The following is a 16,903-nucleotide window of genomic DNA, read 5'->3' as shown; positions in this document are numbered from 1 at the left end:
TCCTTCATCCATTTTGAGTCTATTTTCGTGTGTGGTGTAAGGAAATGATCCAATTTCATTTTTCTGCATGTGGCTGTCCAACTTTCCCAACACCATTTGTTGAAGAGGCTGTCTTTTTTCCATTGGATATTCTTTCCTGCTTTGTCGAAGATTAGTTGACCATAGAGTTGAGGGTCTATTTCTGGGCTCTCTATTCTGTTCCATTGATCTATGTGTCTGTTTTTGGGCCAGTACCATGCTGTCTTGATGATGACAGCTTTGTAATAGAGCTTGAAGTCCGGAATTGTGATGCCACCAACTTAGGCTTTCTTTTTCAATATTGCTTTGGCTATTCGAGGTCTTTTCTGGTTCCATATAAATTTTAGGATTATTTGTTCCATTTCTTTGAAAAAAATGGATGGTACTTTGATAGGAATTGCATTAAATGTGTAGATTGCTTTAGGTAGCATAGACATTTTCACAATAGTTATTCTTCCAATCCAGGAGCATGGAACATTTTTCCATTTCTTTGTGTCTTCCTCAATTTCTTTCATGAGTACTTTATAGTTTTCTGTGTATAGATTCTTAGTCTCTTTGGTTAGATTTATTCCTAGGTATCTTATAGTTTTGGGTGCAATTGTAAATGGGATGGACTCCTTAATTTCTCTTTCTTCTGTCTTGTTGTTGGTGTAGAGAAATGCAACTGATTTCTGTGCATTGATTTTATATCCTGACACTTGACTGAATTCCTGTACAAGTTCTAGCAGTTTTGGAGTGGAGTCTTTTGGGTTTTCCACATATAGTATCATATCATCTGCGAAGAGTGATAGTTTGACTTCTTCTTTGCCAATTTGGATGCCTTTAATTTCCTTTTGTTGTCTGATTGCTGAGGCTAGGACTTCTAGTACTAGGTTGAATAGCAGTGGTGATAACGGACATCCCTGCCGTGTTCCTGACCTTAGCGGAAAAGCTTTCAGTTTTTCTCCATTGAGAATGATATTTGCGGTGGGTTTTTCATAGATGGCTTTGATAATATTGAGGTATGTGCCCTCTATCCCTACCCTCTGAAGAGTTTTGATCAGGAAGGGATGCTGTACTTTGTCAAATGCTTTTTCAGCATCTATGGAGAGTATCATATGGTTCTTGTTCTTTCTTTTATTAATGTGTTGTATCACATGGATTGATTTGCGGATGTTGAACCAACCTTGCAGCCCTGGAATAAATCCCACTTGGTTGTGGTGAATAATCCTTTTAATGTACTGTTGAATCCTATTGGCTAGTATTTTAGCGAGAATTTTTGCATCTGTGTTCATCAAGGATATTGGCCTGTAGTTCTCTTTTTTGATGGGATCCTTGTCTGGTTTTGGGATCAAGGTGATGCTGGCCTCATAAAATGAGTTTGGAAGTTTTCCTTCCATTTCTATTTTTTGGAACAGTTTCAGGAGAATAGGAATTAGTTCTTCTTTAAATGTTTGGTAGAATTCCCCCGGGAAGCCGTCTGGCCCTGGGCTTTTGTTTGTTTGGAGATTTTTGATGACTGTTTCAATCTCCTTACTGGTTATGGGTCTGTTCAGGCTTTCTATTTCTTCCTGGTTCAGTTGTGGTCGTTTATATGTCTCTAGGAATGCATCCATTTCTTCCAGATTGTCAAATTTGTTGGCGTAGAGTTGCTCATAGTATGTTCTTATAATTGTCTATATTTCTTTGGTGTTAGTTGTGATCTCTCCTCTTTCATTCATGATTTTATTTATTTGGGTCCTTTCTCTTTTCTTTTTGATAAGTCTGGCCAGGGGTTTATCGATCTTATTAATTCTTTCAAAGAACCAGCTCCTAGTTTCGTTGATTTGTTCTATTGTTTTTTTGCTTTCTATTTCATTGATTTCTGCTCTGATCTTTATGATTTCTCTTCTCCTGCTGGGTTTAGGGTTTCTTTCTTGTTCTTTCTCTAGCTCTTTTAGGTGTAGGGTTAGGTTGTGTACCTGAGACCTTTCTTGTTTCTTGAGAAAGGCTTGTACCGCTATATATTTTCCTCTCAGGACTGCCTTTGTCGTGTCCCACAGATTTTGAACCATTGTGTTTTCATTATCATTTGTTTCCATGAATTTTTTCAACTCTTCTTTAATTTCCTGGTTGACCCATTCATTCTTTAGAAGGATGCTGTTTAGTCTCCATGTATTTGGGTTCTTTCCAAATTTCCTCTTGTGATTGAGTTCTAGCTTCAGAGCATTGTGGTCTGAAAATATGCAGGGAATGATTCCAATCTTTTGATAACGGTTGAGACCTGATTTAGGACCAAGAATATGATCTATTCTGGAGAATGTTCCATGTGCACTAGAGAAGAATGTGTATTCTGTTGCTTTGGGATGAAATGTTCTGAATATATCTGTGATGTCCATCTGGTCCAGTGTGTCATTTAAGGCCTTGATTTCCTTGTTGATCTTTTGCTTGGATGATCTGTCCATTTCAGTGAGGGGAGTGTTAAAGTCCCCTACTATTATTGTATTATTGTTGATGTGTTTCTTTGATTTTGTTATTAATTGGTTTATATAGTTGGCTGCTCCCATGTTAGGGGCATAGATATTTAAAATTGTTAGATCTTCTTGTTGGACAGTTCCTTTGAGTATGATATAGTGTCCTTCCTCATCTCTTATTATAGTCTTTGGCTTAAAATCTAATTGATCTGATATAAGGATTGCCACTCCTGCTTTTTTCTGATGTCCATTAGCATGGTAAATTCTTTTCCACCCCCTCACTTTAAATCTGGAGGTGTCTTCAGGTTTAAGATGAGTATCTTGTAGGCAACATATAGATGGGTTTTGTTTTTTTATCCATTCTGATACCCTGTGTCTTTTGATTAGGGCATTTAGCCCATTAACATTCAGGGTAAGTATTGAGAGATATGAATTTAGTGCCATTGTATTGCCTGTAAGGTGACTGTTATTGTATATTGTTTCTGTTCCTTTCTGATCTACTACTTTTAGGGTCTCTCTTTGCTTAGAGGACCCCTTTCAATATTTCCTGTAGAGCTGGTTTGGTATTTGCAAATTCTTTCAGTTTTTGTTTGTCCTGGAAGCTTTTAATCTCCCCTTCTATTTTCAAAGATAGCCTAGCTGGATATAGTATTCTTGGCTGCATGTTTTTCTCGTTTAGTACTATGAATATATCATGCCAGCTCTTTCTGGCCTGCCAGGTCTCTGTGGATAAGTCTGCTGCCAATCTAATATTTTTACCATTGTATGTTACAGACTTCTTTTCCCGGGCTGCTTTCAGGATCTTCTCTTTGTCACTAAGACTTGTAAATTTAAAGTTGTTTTTGATTGAAGGAATTTGAAATTATTAATCACCAGCCTTTCCATTACCCTATTTCCATTTCTTCTCATTTAGTGGTATACTCTTAATGTCATTGTTTAAATATGCATCTCCTTTCAGTTGTCACAAGCTTAGCAGGGTTCCATCAGATTCTGCCAAGCATGATGACAACAACACACACCATCTCCAAGTGCAGAAATTGAAAAAAAAAATGCCCCTAATCACCTTCCTGAATATCTCAGAACTAATAATATCATGCAAAAAAATCTTCTGTATAGAAATTAAAACATATGAGATTTAATTTTAACTCTTTGCACTGATAGACTGAAATTGGAAAAGAGAGATGACTGTATCACAGAAAACTTAAAAAAAAAAAAAACCAAACTATTCCTTTGAAGTTTGCATATGCTTAAAAATTACAGAGCTGTAGCTTTAAATTTAAAATAATTTTTACTTAAAAGCTATATCATACTTAAAAGTTTTCACATTGTTTTCATAAATTAACTCAATCGATCAGTTTAAGGTTGGTAATATATATAATAACATTATTCCTTTTTTTTACGGGTGAAATCACGGAATCCTAGAGAGATTAAACTACTTGTTCAAGGTCAGTCAGGAATTTGTTCATTGAATCAGCACTGTAATTCAGATTTCCTCACTATAAATTCTATGCTATTTCTGCTCTATTACATTGCCTGCTAGAGGGAAATAATCATTTATTCATCTATTCATTCATTTGTTCATTCACTCATTCTTTACACATATACTTAGTGCCTATTAGTACAAAACACTGTGAGATTTATGGAGATTATAAACCAGAGGTATGAGGTCCAGTGACAGCTATGAATGAGGTAGAAATCATGCGTAATAAGACAGTAATAGAAAGGATTATGAAAGGTCATCACTGGAATAAATTATTTCTGGCTAAGCAATCATGGAAAGCTACAGAGGAAAGGCAGTATTTTAGGTGAGTTTGAGTGGCTGGCATTTGGGCAAAGAGAGATAGGGCATGAATTCCAAGGGGTGGAAACAGTATGTGCAAAAGCAGGAAGAAAGTGAAGTATGGAATGTGCTCAAGAAACAGTGAATCATCCTTTTTGCTAGAGGGGAGTGTGAAGCTTGAGAGAGGAAAATAAGGCTAAAAACTGTTTTAAAGACTAGACTAATATGCTTACAATTTTCATATCGGGCAGAATGAGGTTATGAAAACAGCAAGAATCTTGTTGAAGATACCCAAGTTTAGGTTCAAATACAGGCTCTGTTGTTTAGAAGCTGTGTGACTGTGATCAACTTATATAATTTCTCTATAACTTTCATATATCATCCATGAAAGGAAGACATCTGTTAAATATTTCAGAACTATTTTTTCAAAATAATAAAAATAGTTTACTTTCAGGGTGGGTGTGAAGATCAAATGACAGGATATTTGAAAAGTGACTGGTACAATAAGGTGGTCAGTAAAAATTAATTTCTGGTCCAATTCTGTGGTAGTCAGGGCAACCCAGGGAGGGTGTTTGCTGAGGCTGGTGATGTAATGAGAGTCATGGTGGAATAAAGCAAATATGCTGAGTGAATTAGAAGAGAGAGGGAGTAAATGATTAGAGGAAAAAGTCTTTTTTGCAACAGAGCACACAAGGGAATGAATGTCTCAATGAGGTAACACTACTGGGAATATTTACTATCTAGAATGATAAAAGAACATTGCAACACACTCTAATTAAATCAAAGTAAAATACAGGAAAAGATTGTAGTGAAATTAATTCTGGAATATTGCTGTGGGAAAAAATCTGAATGAAACCAAACTTTGAAATAAAAGAGGCTTTCATACTGAGCTCATATTAGAATCAGGGGCTCTAAGTCTTTCGCTTCTCCCACCTTTGATCTCTGGGAGAGGTCATCTGGATGAAACAAAATGTTCTCAACTCTCCACACCTGGATAAATGTCCACCTTTCAGAACAGCCACTCAGGAAACTCACCCAGGATTACCTGAATAGAGATTCATTTCAGAGGGAACCTTTTTTAAGAGACTCATTTAAAATTAGGGACTTTGATCACAAGAGTGTGCCAGTAGCTTACTTGACCACGATTCTACTGTCAGAAAAACCCATGAGGTCAAACAGGAAGAGGCAGCTACTTGTTGAATGGCCTTCTCTGTTGAGCTGTTCTTTCTGAAATGGATATGTGAGGCTTTAAAGCTACCCTCTTCTTTGTTGTTACAGTAATTTTCCAAAGCCAAAGTGAGGCTTGGAAGAAAAATTCTGTTTCTTCTAAACTTCTAACCATAAACATTTCTCTAGATGTTTATGCATTAACTAAATATTTACAAATGTAATAGGCAAACTCTTAGCAACTGATATTTATTGTGTATTCTCAGTATGTGGAACACTACTTAAAACCAGGCTTTGGATAAAAGAAGTGGATGGAAGAGAAAGCATGTATGACTCTTGATGTTATGTTTACAATAGAAGCAGAGGGGAAATGGGTATGTGCACCCGCATGCCTACAAAATGGAATCACCAAACTCTACTCTCGTTAGCTTCTGTGACTCTTTCTCCTGTGAGAGTGGCTGAAAGAATTCTATTACTTTTTCAGGGTTTTCAACACTAGCATAATTGTTGACTGATAATCTCATATCTAGAAACAATACTCTGTAAACTCCCAAGAGACATGTTTCCCTGCCAGTACAGTCTATTGCAGTGTACAGAGGAGGCCTACATGGATCCTATCTTCCTGGACCAGATGAGGCCCCCAGAGCTCCTGACTGTGTGCCTGACTATATACGGTATGGCTGCAGTAGTTGCTGATGAAGGGTCAGGAGCTCATTCAATCTCCAGAATGAGACTCAAATTAAAACTGAACACTTATCATTTCCTAGGAGATCGTGTAGAGAAAATCCTACCATGCCTTTTGGCACCATTTGTGTTTTCACTCTAACTCCAGTCTTCCCAATGTATTGTCTTTCACACGGGTTCTAATCTCTATATATCTCTGTACATCTCTACTCTGATTCAACCAATCCCTCTCCACTGCTAACTCCCTAACTTCTGCCTAGAAGCCTTCTGTTATTGAAAGTCTGACATTAGCCCAAAATTTACTATGACCTCCCTTCTTTCCTGGACTTTCTCCCCACCTTCTTGCTTTAGTTGATTGCTGAGTATTCCTGACATCCTCTAAACTTGGGTCTGTTCTTTTACCTATACCCCAATTATCACAGAGCCTGAAGCAGAGATGAATGTCCTCCTAGTTCCTCACTGGCACTTTCAGATAATTTTGGCTCTTGTCTTCATTTAAAAGCTCAACTCCTCTGAAAAGCAAGGCAACAGATCATAGATTATCTTTCCTATTTGACTCCTTCACCTACCCAGTTCCAGGCCTTTACCTCCCACTCATAAATGATTCCAGCACCTGGTTCACCATCCTCTTGAATGTTGCTTCTCTTACTGTTGTTAATGATTTCAATATCTGCTGAAGTGATCTATCCAATAGCTTGCCCTTCTAAAACTGTACCTTCCTCATGTCTGAAGATGTTTTCTTCCACCTCACCTTAGCATCCATGCCCCTGACATTTCCCAAAACTGTACTACTCACACAATTTTGATCCCAAGCTCAAATTTCTCAAATTTCTGTACCAATATCTATCTAGCTTTCCAAGTTTATTACGGTATCCTCACTTCAACCGCAGCAAGACAGTCAATTCATCGACCCTGGTGATTTCTTAGAGAACATTAACCCCTTATTGTCTTCCTCTTTTCCTTGCCAATTAAGAGTCCGTGATCCCACTATCTGCCAAAGCCCCAAATCTAGTTAAATCTACCTTTTAAAATTTTATTTATTTATTTGACAGAGAGAGAGAGATCACAAGTAGACAGACAGGGGTTGGAGGGAAGCAGGCTCCCTGCTGATCAGAGAGCCAGATTCATGGCTCCATCCCAGGACCCTGAGATCATGACAGGAGCCAAAGGCAGAGGCTAAACTCACTGAGCCACCCAGGTGCCCCTTAAGTCTACCTTTTCAATGGCATTTCTTCTGCACATCAGCACTGGGCCATGGCACAGGAAAAACAAACAAACGATGACCGATCTCTGTTTAAATTTATGACCACAAATCTCAAGTGGGCTCAGTTGAATGCCCTGTATTTGTACAGCATTTCTCTACTTAATTCACTTTCTCATTCTTTTAGAAGAATATTTTTCTATTTCTGTCTTTAAACCTCCAGATCTTTATTCTCAGCTAATGACCTCATTTGTTATTTCACTTAGAGAGTAGAATTGAGAAAAGAACTACTCCATATTCCAAAACCAAATCTCCCAACCTATTTGCATTTGTACATTCATATTTTCCCTTCTCCCATATTAAAATGAATGAACCGTTAAAGAAGAGCTAAGGCAATTTTGAAGGAGAACAAGTCAGAGAACTTACATTCCAGATATCAGTATTATAAAGCTATAAGAGTTAAGAATGTAGTATTGGCACAAGGATAGACAAGGAAACTAATGGAACAGAATAGAGTCCAGAAATAGACCTAAATATCTACATTTTTCTGATTTATGAAAAAGTGACACTGTAGTGTAGTGGAGAAAGTATGGCTTTTTAAATAAATAGTGTGGGTCCAATGGAGATACACATGGGAAAAAATAGTCTTGAACCCTGACTTATACCATAACAGAAAATTAATTTCAGATGAATTATAGATCTAAATATAAAAATAAAACAATAAAACTTTTAGAAAAAAAGATCTTGATTTAGTCAAAAATACCTTAAATAGGATATAAAAAGAAAAAGAGTCTTAACTAGGCTACATTAAAATTAAAACCTTCTGTTCATCAAAAACACTATTAAGAGTGAAAAAGTAAGCCATGGAGTGGATAAAGACATCTGCAGTACAAATATCTGACAAAGAAACAGAATATATAAATAACTATCACAAATCAGTAAGAAAGAACAATCACCTAATGAGAAAATAGACAAAGACTTAAAAAGATACTTCTTAAAAGGGATTATTTAAATAGTCCATAAAAATATAAAAAGATGTCCAACTTCATTACTCACCTGAGAAATGCAAATTTAAGCCATAATGGTATACCAGTGTGTAACAACCAGAATGACTAAAGTGAAAAAAACAGTATCAAATGTTGACAAAGATATGAATTAACTAGAACTCTCCATACACTGCTAAGAGTGTGAACTGGTAAGAGTTTAAACTGCTGGAAACACTTTGCGAAACTATCCACAGAAAATGAATACACACATAACCCAGTAATCCAAGTTCTTGATAGATATCCAAAAAGAACAAATACATATGTTCATCAACAAGCACATACAAATACACTCATGGCAGCACTATTTATAATGCCCCAACACTGGAAACCACCTTAATGTCTGTCAACAGTAGAATGGATGAATAAATTGTCATATATTTATACAAAAGAACACTGTTCAGTAATGAGGATGAATGAATTAATTACATCTACAGGCAACAACATGGAAAAGTTTTACTAAAGTAATGTTAAAAGAAAGAAGGTAGACATGAAAGAGTACATTTTCTATAATTCCATTAAGATACAGTTCAAACAAAAGGCAAAAATTAACCTGAAGTGTTAGAAGTCAGGAGAATGACTACCCTTGGCAAGAAGAAGGAGTTTTTTTTAGCACAAAATGAATTTATCAAATATCTTATTACAAATACACATTTGAGTTACCTTTGCATTTATAAAAATCATCATCATGGCACTTCAAGTAGAAAAATTAACAACAAAATAGTAAAAAAACAAAATTATTGCCAAAGATATAAATTTAGTTCAGGTTGTCAATTTTTCCTAAAGTCTGCATAAAATGCATGTCTAAATTTTGCAGAACTTTTTTTAAGATTTAGTCATTTATTTGAGAGAGAGATAGAGACAGCACACAGCAGAGGTGGGGAGAGGCAGAGCGAGAGACAAAATCCTCAAGCAGACTCTGCACAGAACCAAAAATCAAGAGTCAGACCCTTAATGGACTGAGCCACTCGGGTACCTCTAAATTTTGCAAAACTTTTAATTCTCTTTCTGTAGCCTTCATTATATTCTTTTAAGAAGAAATGATGTCACGGGGTGCCTGGGTGGTTCAGTTGGTTAAGCATCTGCCTTCGGTTCAGGTCATGATCTCAGTGTCCTGGGAATGAGCCCCTCATCAGGCTCCCTGCTCTGCAGGAAACCTGCTTCTCCCTCTCCCTCTACCCCTCCTCCCTTCTTGTGCTTTCTCTCTCTTACATGAATAAATAAAATCTTTAAAAAAAGAAAAAATGATGTCATTTATCCATGTCTTTATTTGTAAAACTGTGAAAAACAAAACAAAAGGTGAGAAAATTACTTTGAAATAAATCAAACGTAGACAGCCACTTTCTCAATCGAACTTTTTTATCACCAGGCCAACTCGTGCTGTTTCAGCAAGTCCCATGTACAGAGCCCCTGCATTACTACGTCTCTTGAAAATTTTTTGCCATAAATATTAAAAAATGAACATAACAACAGCAACTATCTCATAGGGTGTTATAAAGATTAAATGAGACAAAAATGCATTACCCTGGAACAATGGATGTTAGCACTTAATAATTACACCCTTAATTTGTATTGATATTGTTAACATCAGAATAACCTGAAGTGTTTGCTAAATCACTATGGATTTCTGGGCTCAACCCCAGACCTACTGAAGCCAAATTGCTAGCTGGGCCTGGAAATCTGCATTTTAACTAGCCTTTTGAGTGATTCTTTTCATAGATTTAAATTTGAAGACCACTATCCAGAGATTAAGGATTACTTCTTCCTTATTCCTCAGAGCTCCAATACAGGGATCTGTCTGTACACAGTGAATGCTTGCTGACAGTCTAACTGATATTTAATATTACCAGATGGGTATGATATAAATTATTAAAGCAATCTGGAATTTGCAGCACATTTATGCAGTATAGGGGAATAGATTTTTACATTTTGAACTTCAGCAAAACCTAAAAGGAGGCTTGATTTGTTAATAGTATTAAAAGTAGCCTCAGTTTTAATCATTTTAACTTACTTTATAAAAGATTTGAATCCTCTCATATTTTACATAACACATTTTTCACTTAAAATAATTCAGGACAGTTAGGTTTTTATTGCTCTTTGTTTTTGTTTTGATTTACTTTAGAAAATCCAGAGAGTATACATATGTGCTCCTGGAGAGGACAAATGACCATAATCCCTGAGTTCTGCACTATTAATATTAGGCCCACAACTAGGCTTCTGTCACTACTTTCTTTCTTATATTTGTGTTCATTTTAAGGAAGCTTCCAGTCTAAAAGGAGAACTGCAAATGAAAATGTCTTCAACTGCTTAAATCAAACAAAAATTTAAATCAAGTACAGTATCTATTTAAACTTCTCATCTATAGAACAGCTACACAATTTGTTGCACTGAATAGAAAATTTTAATAGGAGAATAAATCCTTTCATTAGATGTTTGATTGCATTGAAAGAACAAGAGAGTCAACCTTTGACAAAAGAAAAATTAGCTACACTCTGGTGAGCATAGCATAATATATAGAGTTGTTGAATCAATATGTTTTATGCCTAAAATAAATGAAACACTGTATATTATCTTCAATTAAAAAAAGAAAAAAATTAGGAATTATTCTAACTTCATTTCTGTTTCATGTCATTAAGTAAACATAAAGATTGAAAGATAAAACCAGATATTTTATCCGTGCAAGAAAATGTTTAGGAACTAAATGTTCTTACTTGGTGAAAAGCCTTATAGCATATGCTCTACTGTGAAAGATAAAATTCACATAATTCATGTACATATTTTCAACTACTATCAGCTATCCCAGTAAATTTAAATTCTCTAAATTAGTTGAAGAGATTTAGCGAGCTTTTATGACACATTTATATCATAAACCAAATGTAAGAGTGGTTGGGATTAGACATGAAGAACTTGACCTGCAGGCCACCAGATGGAATTATTTTCCAGCCAAAAATCTGCTCCTTTATAAATATCAAACACCCTTGACTTTCTGATGCTACAAATAACCTTTAAAATGACTCTGAAGTAGAGTGAGACTTTTAAAAATCTCTCATTCTCAGGAAAGGAAAGGATGGGATTTTTTTCCTTTTTTTTTTTCTGGCAGTGATGCTACATTCTGACAGTTTGCTAAGCAGTGGAAACCATGCTATAAGCAAAAGTCTCTGCAAGACAGAGATTCTTACAAAATAATCTTTTTTTTTTTTTTTTTTCCCAATGGATACTGGCTACTTTGAGAGGATCCAATTCCAAGAACAACTTCCCTGAAGCAGGGTTCCCTGACACTGAAAGCGCAGGACACATATACTGAACCACTAGGCTTCTCTTCTACCACTGTCCAGTGATGGCTTGACCTCCAGACCTCCTAATCTATCTCTGTTGCACAGGCTGACTTTGGACATCCAAATCAGTAACAGTAACCTATCTTCTAATAGGATAGAATAAACTTTGAAAATGAATGACTGTCTTAAACAGAAGGTTTAGCGATTTAGCAAAGCAACAAATTAAAAATGCTTTACTTAAGCATCCAAATAATTTGATTTTTCTTAGAGTTAACCAGAAAATTCTCAGACATGTGATGAGCAGTAGAAAACTTCAGATGAAATTTGACTCCTGTTGAACATTCATCATTGAATTTCCTTGCATTTTGAGAATCACCTTGGTAATCTCACATGGCCCTCATTATTGATCCAGTTAGAGAAAGTTACCTATCAAAGACCCAGTCATTTGTACACTGATTTTACATTGCTTTCCATCTGTTTCCTCGACCTCTTTTACGTCCATGAGAACTTACAGCTTTGAGTATTCAATTCTAGATTTAAGAACAAACTGAGTTGCAGAACATTTTTCATCTTTCTTATCAGTAATGGCGATGGTGAATTCTGTTGCGACGCCTGAAACAAATCTGAGTATGCTCAAAAAACAAAATAGATTTGGAAAAGGAGACCCCTTCTGGAGACATGTGGTTGGTAGGTGAGACTTTACAAATACTAACCTCATTTAAAAGCTTGGAGGGCGCGTCCCAGCAGGCTCCGAGAGTAAGAAAATGAGCCTAGACTAGAGAGGAGACGTTCAAGATCATTAACAAGGTATCCAATTTAATACTCACCATAACTCAATACCACATTTCATTCATTCACTCGTTTGCCATGTTTTTTTTCTGTTACTCCTTAAAATTAGGAGCTCGGTTTTAATTAAATGCATAAAATTTCTCCAAGGAATAAATATACGAAGTGATAACACTTACTTTCCAGTAATAAACTGACTCCTGGACGGTGTGCAAATAGGCTGGACATAGTAGTTCTCCAGTTTAACTCCTTCGGCAGCGAGCTTGTCAAGAGTGGGAGTCTTGATCTCCGAGCCGTGGTAACCCACATCTCTAAATCCCTGATCATCCGCTAGGATGAAAATGAGATGGGGTTGGGAGGTGGCAGTCGTACTGGGCTCCGGTCTCTCTCCAGACTGAGCTCGAAAGGTCGCTTCCTCCTCCTCCTCCAAGCCCTGGCCCCTGGATAGGTAACCGTAGGTCAGGAGGCTGAGCGCCCAGAAGGCTGCCAGCGCCCCCACGGCTAGCATTTTTCCCGGCCAGACCCAGGCTCGAGGAGGCGAGGGAGGCGGAGGCCCCGCACAGACCCTGGGGGCCATTCACTTGGGTCCCGGCTGAGACTCCACTCGCAGAACCACGCACCGCGTGCCGCCGCCGCCGCTGCCCACATGCACGCGGGAGGGGTCGACCGAGCAGGCGGTGGACCGTCTCCACTTGGAAAGAAGTCCTGCGCCCCTCTCAGCTGTCACCACATCCAACAACGTCAACCTTCTAGAAGTGGTGAGACGTCGGAAAAACAAGGAGTCGCTCTTCTCCTCCAATTTTCACTTTCTCCTCCTCCCCGCTCCCCCGAGCAGCTTCCGCACAAAGTTAATGCTTCCATCCAAAAGCTGTCGGGAGAAAAAGTCTAGTAAGGCACTGAGAGCCACCTTCTGTGGGGGCTTTCCCTGCCAGAGCGCCCTGGACGTTGCGGAGCGAGGCCCTCGCGGGCGCGCGCCGGTCGCTGGGACCCGCCGTCCGGCGTCCCTCACCTGGAAAGCCCTGGAAGTTGAGCCGCCACGCCTCGCTCGGGCTCTAGCAGATAAACTGCTGCCTGAAGGGGACTGACTTCCTGACCACTCTCTTCACTTTTCTGGCTATTTCTCCCGGTCCTCTCCAGAACGTTTGCCAATCTCCCCGACACTAGGCGGCGAAGTGGGGGGGTGGGGGGGGAGCCCAGTTTCCTGATTTCTTTCCGCGGCTAACCACCCTTTTTCTCCAGGAACGTCGGGCACCGGGTCCTCCGGGCCGCTGGAGCGCGTGGGGGAGCGAAGCGGGGTCCCCGCCCGGGTGGCCGTTCCACGCCGAGCCCACCAGGTCTCCGCGGAGTTGGTGCACCCGGCCGAGGCGCGGAAAGATGGGTGCGTTTTGTCAGCCAACTTACTTAGTTTTGGCACCAGGCGTTCTTTGCCGCCTCCTCCCTCTTTTCTGTCCGGTGAATCACGGAACCGTACTTTCTGCTTTAGCTCCTCCAGGAAGAGGGGGAGGGGTAAGGTTGGTGTAGAGGTTAGGTCTTTCCTTTTTCCTTTCCGGGACGAGGAGGGAGGGGAGGCTTTGCGGGACGGAGAGAAAGCTGCGCGCCCCGGCTCGGCCTCTGCGGGATCCAGGGGGGTCCGCCAGGGCTAACTCCTCTCTGGGTTTCCCGGCTGCCCTCCATCATCCGGACAAGGGGCAGACCGCGGCGGCGCGGATCCGTTGGGGTGAAGCGGGATCTTCTTTTCGTGGGTCCATAAATGAAGAGCTCTCTCGCCCATCCCGAATGCTGCGCTTGCAAACTTTTTCTAGCTTCTGGAGGGAGTGCGAGAGAAGAGCAGGAGAAACAACAAACTGCGTGGCAAACTTTCTTCCTCTTCTAGTTTTCCTTTACTAGTCTCTTCCCTCCACCCCCCACCCATTTTCCCTACTCCTTTATCCCCGCCCCCCCCCCGTTTTTTTAACAGTCGCGACTACAAGTTTTTAAATTGAATTTCCTTTCCCTTTTGCTGGCCTTGACAGCCTGACTTCCTCAAGAGGTTCTCCCTACGTGAAGATATTGAAATTGTCCCCTTATTCTTACCGCTCCCCAAACTTACCCACAGGGCATCTCCAGCCAAGAATGTGGGGCGAGGAGGAGTTACACATTTCACCCTCGGGACCTGAGAGCCCAGTCTGCACTCCTGCAGTAAGGAAACCATTTCCCATATAATAGTTCCAGGAGCTTCATCACTTTTTTTTTTTTTTTTTTAAACTATGTGGAGCGAAAGTATTTTAAAAGTTTGTCCTGACTAGGAAGATATGCCTGCTTTTACTAAAATCACAGGTTTTTAAAGACCTGCTCCGTCAGGAAAGGGATGTGTGGTACCTATAGAGGAGGCAATCAATGCCAAGAGCCATTGAGACATGTTTTTCTTTTCCAAAATTTGTTCAAGATATTTATTGAACACATACTATGGGCTGGCACATAAAAAGCCAGATTCTCCCAATTGCCTAAGCATAAATCTACGTTTCACTTAGCCATTTGTTTTTAATTCCTTTTTGTTGCTAAATTTCCTAGTTAGTTTCTAGGCAAAACCTTTGTAAAATGGAAACTTAGCACCTGTGAAACTTGCCATGGGCTCCATATAGGTAATTTTGCTAATGTGTGTGGGCTTCTACCAGTTTATTTTCTTGTGAGGCCATTCTGATTAGTCTGTGGAGAGATGAGCCGTGTTAGAGGTCCTATTTGGAAATATGATCTTAACAATTCTGTAAGGTAAATCACCAAATATGTAATGACTGAACTGAGTATTGCACTGAGGTAAGGCTCCCAGCTTTGTAGGCCTAACAAGGTTCTTGAGTGTCAACAGGCATTCAGATGGATTGACTGCTTTTAGTTGAGGTTAGTCAATGACATAGCATAAGAGGTGTCCGTGTTGCTCTGCAAGAAAGAGGGCACTTTACAGTTCAGATTTCAAGTAAGAGTAGATAATAATAATAATGTTAACATTTATGACTTACCATGTGATAACCATAGTGTTCTATATACTGATTATATACCATATATACACACACATATATACATACATATGCCTTATAATGTTTATACAGTGCTTTACATACTTTATTGCTTTTCTTTCCTCTACCAATTTTATGACATATTTTTCCATTCAACAAATATCTGAGGAGCTGGGCCAATGCAAATAGCTGGGAAAGTAATGGTTAACTAAATCAGGCACAGCATCTGCTCTTGTGGAACTTACATTGATGGGAAGAGATAAGCTGATCAATGAATCATCCCCAGACTCCAAATGTTACCTACTATTCTGCAGTATTCTGAAGCAAAGGAACAAATTTAAGAGAAATTTTAAAACAAAGAAATCTGACTTAGACTGGGTGTGGTTAGTGGGTGAGGTGGTGCAGGGAAGTAACCTTTAAACTAAGGGAAATGTTATTTTGTTTGGTATCCACCCCTCTTTCTTTTTTAACAGTTTAGCTTTTTATTGAACAGATTACAGAAGAAGTTTAGTCAAAAAGACCAAAACTCAGACTCCTCTGATTCTTCTTTCTTTGCTTCTACTTTCTTCTCAGCTGGGGTAGCAGTGGTGGAAGGAGCAGGACCTTCTGCTGGTGCTGCACCAGCTGCTGGGACAGGTCCATCAGGCCCTACTTTGCAGATAAGGCTCCTGATGCTCACATTGGCCAGAGTCTTTGCACACAAGCCCAGCCAGGAAGGTTCAACGTTTACACCCGCTGCTTGTATCCTCTGTGACCCAGACCTCATCGTTGCGCAGGATGAGGGTTGAATAGAAACAGACAAGCTCCCAGAAGGAGGCCATGGTGCAGGTGAAAGCTGAATGGATGCTATCAGGCGAGGTGCTAATCACAGGATGAAATGAGGGCCTCACCCCTCCCTGGCCTTAGCTTCTGCAGAACAGAGCGCCTTAGTGGCGCTGAGGAAAAGCTGTTATCCCCTTTTACAGGAAACTTAGACTTGCAAATCTGTCTTCAAAACTCATGTTTTTCAAAAAATAATCTTCCCGCAAGTGGACACTAAGATATTTTCTAGCCACATAGCACAGAGAGAACACAGCTGCCAGAGTTAGAGAATTCTAATCTTCACACAAGGCATGCATGCTCTCCACATTGAGGATAGAAGGGCAGAATTTTGGCCCTAAAAATGCCACTTCTGGAGTAAACAGTATGAATATTAAGGGAGACTAAGAACTATTTACAATTAGCAGTAAGAGTCAAGAAACAAGAATAGTCATGCTACAGCAGGCCAAATGAGATGTGAGTCAAAGGGAAAATCCATTGGTTGGGTGCCCTAGCCAAAGTGAGAAATGGATAATGGTTATTCCCACATCCACAAGGAATACCTTGAGAATGAAATCAGAGGCTGTTGAGTGCCCTAGCTTTTATTGTACATACACTGGTATTATAAGCACATAAACTTCACATTTCTCATAACAAGATTGGGTTTCATGCACTCTAAGCAGTAGTTTTAGCGTCCTCACGAAATCCCAGATTAAAGACCCTCTATAA

The 16,903-nt window shown here is 39.3% G+C and overlaps 1 protein-coding gene and 1 pseudogene across 2 annotated transcripts in view; both read right to left on the bottom strand.

Annotated features, from left to right (window-relative positions):
* LOC111153734 (arylsulfatase family member J) overlaps window positions 1-13,076 on the bottom strand; it is a 94,588-nt gene extending 81,512 nt beyond the window's left edge. The window contains exon 1 of one of the 2 annotated variants that reach the window (XM_022512928.1): window positions 12,566-13,076. In XM_022512928.1, coding sequence (XP_022368636.1) covers window positions 12,566-12,963 — 398 coding nt within the window. In that variant the 5' untranslated portion in view covers window positions 12,964-13,076. The remainder of the gene's footprint in view (window positions 1-12,565) is intronic. The other variant, XM_022512938.1, reaches the window with a different exon arrangement.
* A 2,811-nt stretch (window positions 13,077-15,887) lies between these two features.
* LOC111156097 lies at window positions 15,888-16,197 on the bottom strand (annotated as a pseudogene).
* Between the last annotated feature and the right edge of the window lie 706 nt (window positions 16,198-16,903).

Source organism: Enhydra lutris, unplaced genomic scaffold, assembly GCF_002288905.1.
Source record: "Enhydra lutris kenyoni isolate GAN:26980312 unplaced genomic scaffold, ASM228890v2 scaffoldscaffold3, whole genome shotgun sequence".
Taxonomy (NCBI): Eukaryota; Metazoa; Chordata; class Mammalia; order Carnivora; family Mustelidae; genus Enhydra; species Enhydra lutris.
The sequence above is the reverse complement of the archived record's forward strand: the minus strand, read 5'-3'. Positions and strand labels throughout refer to the sequence as shown.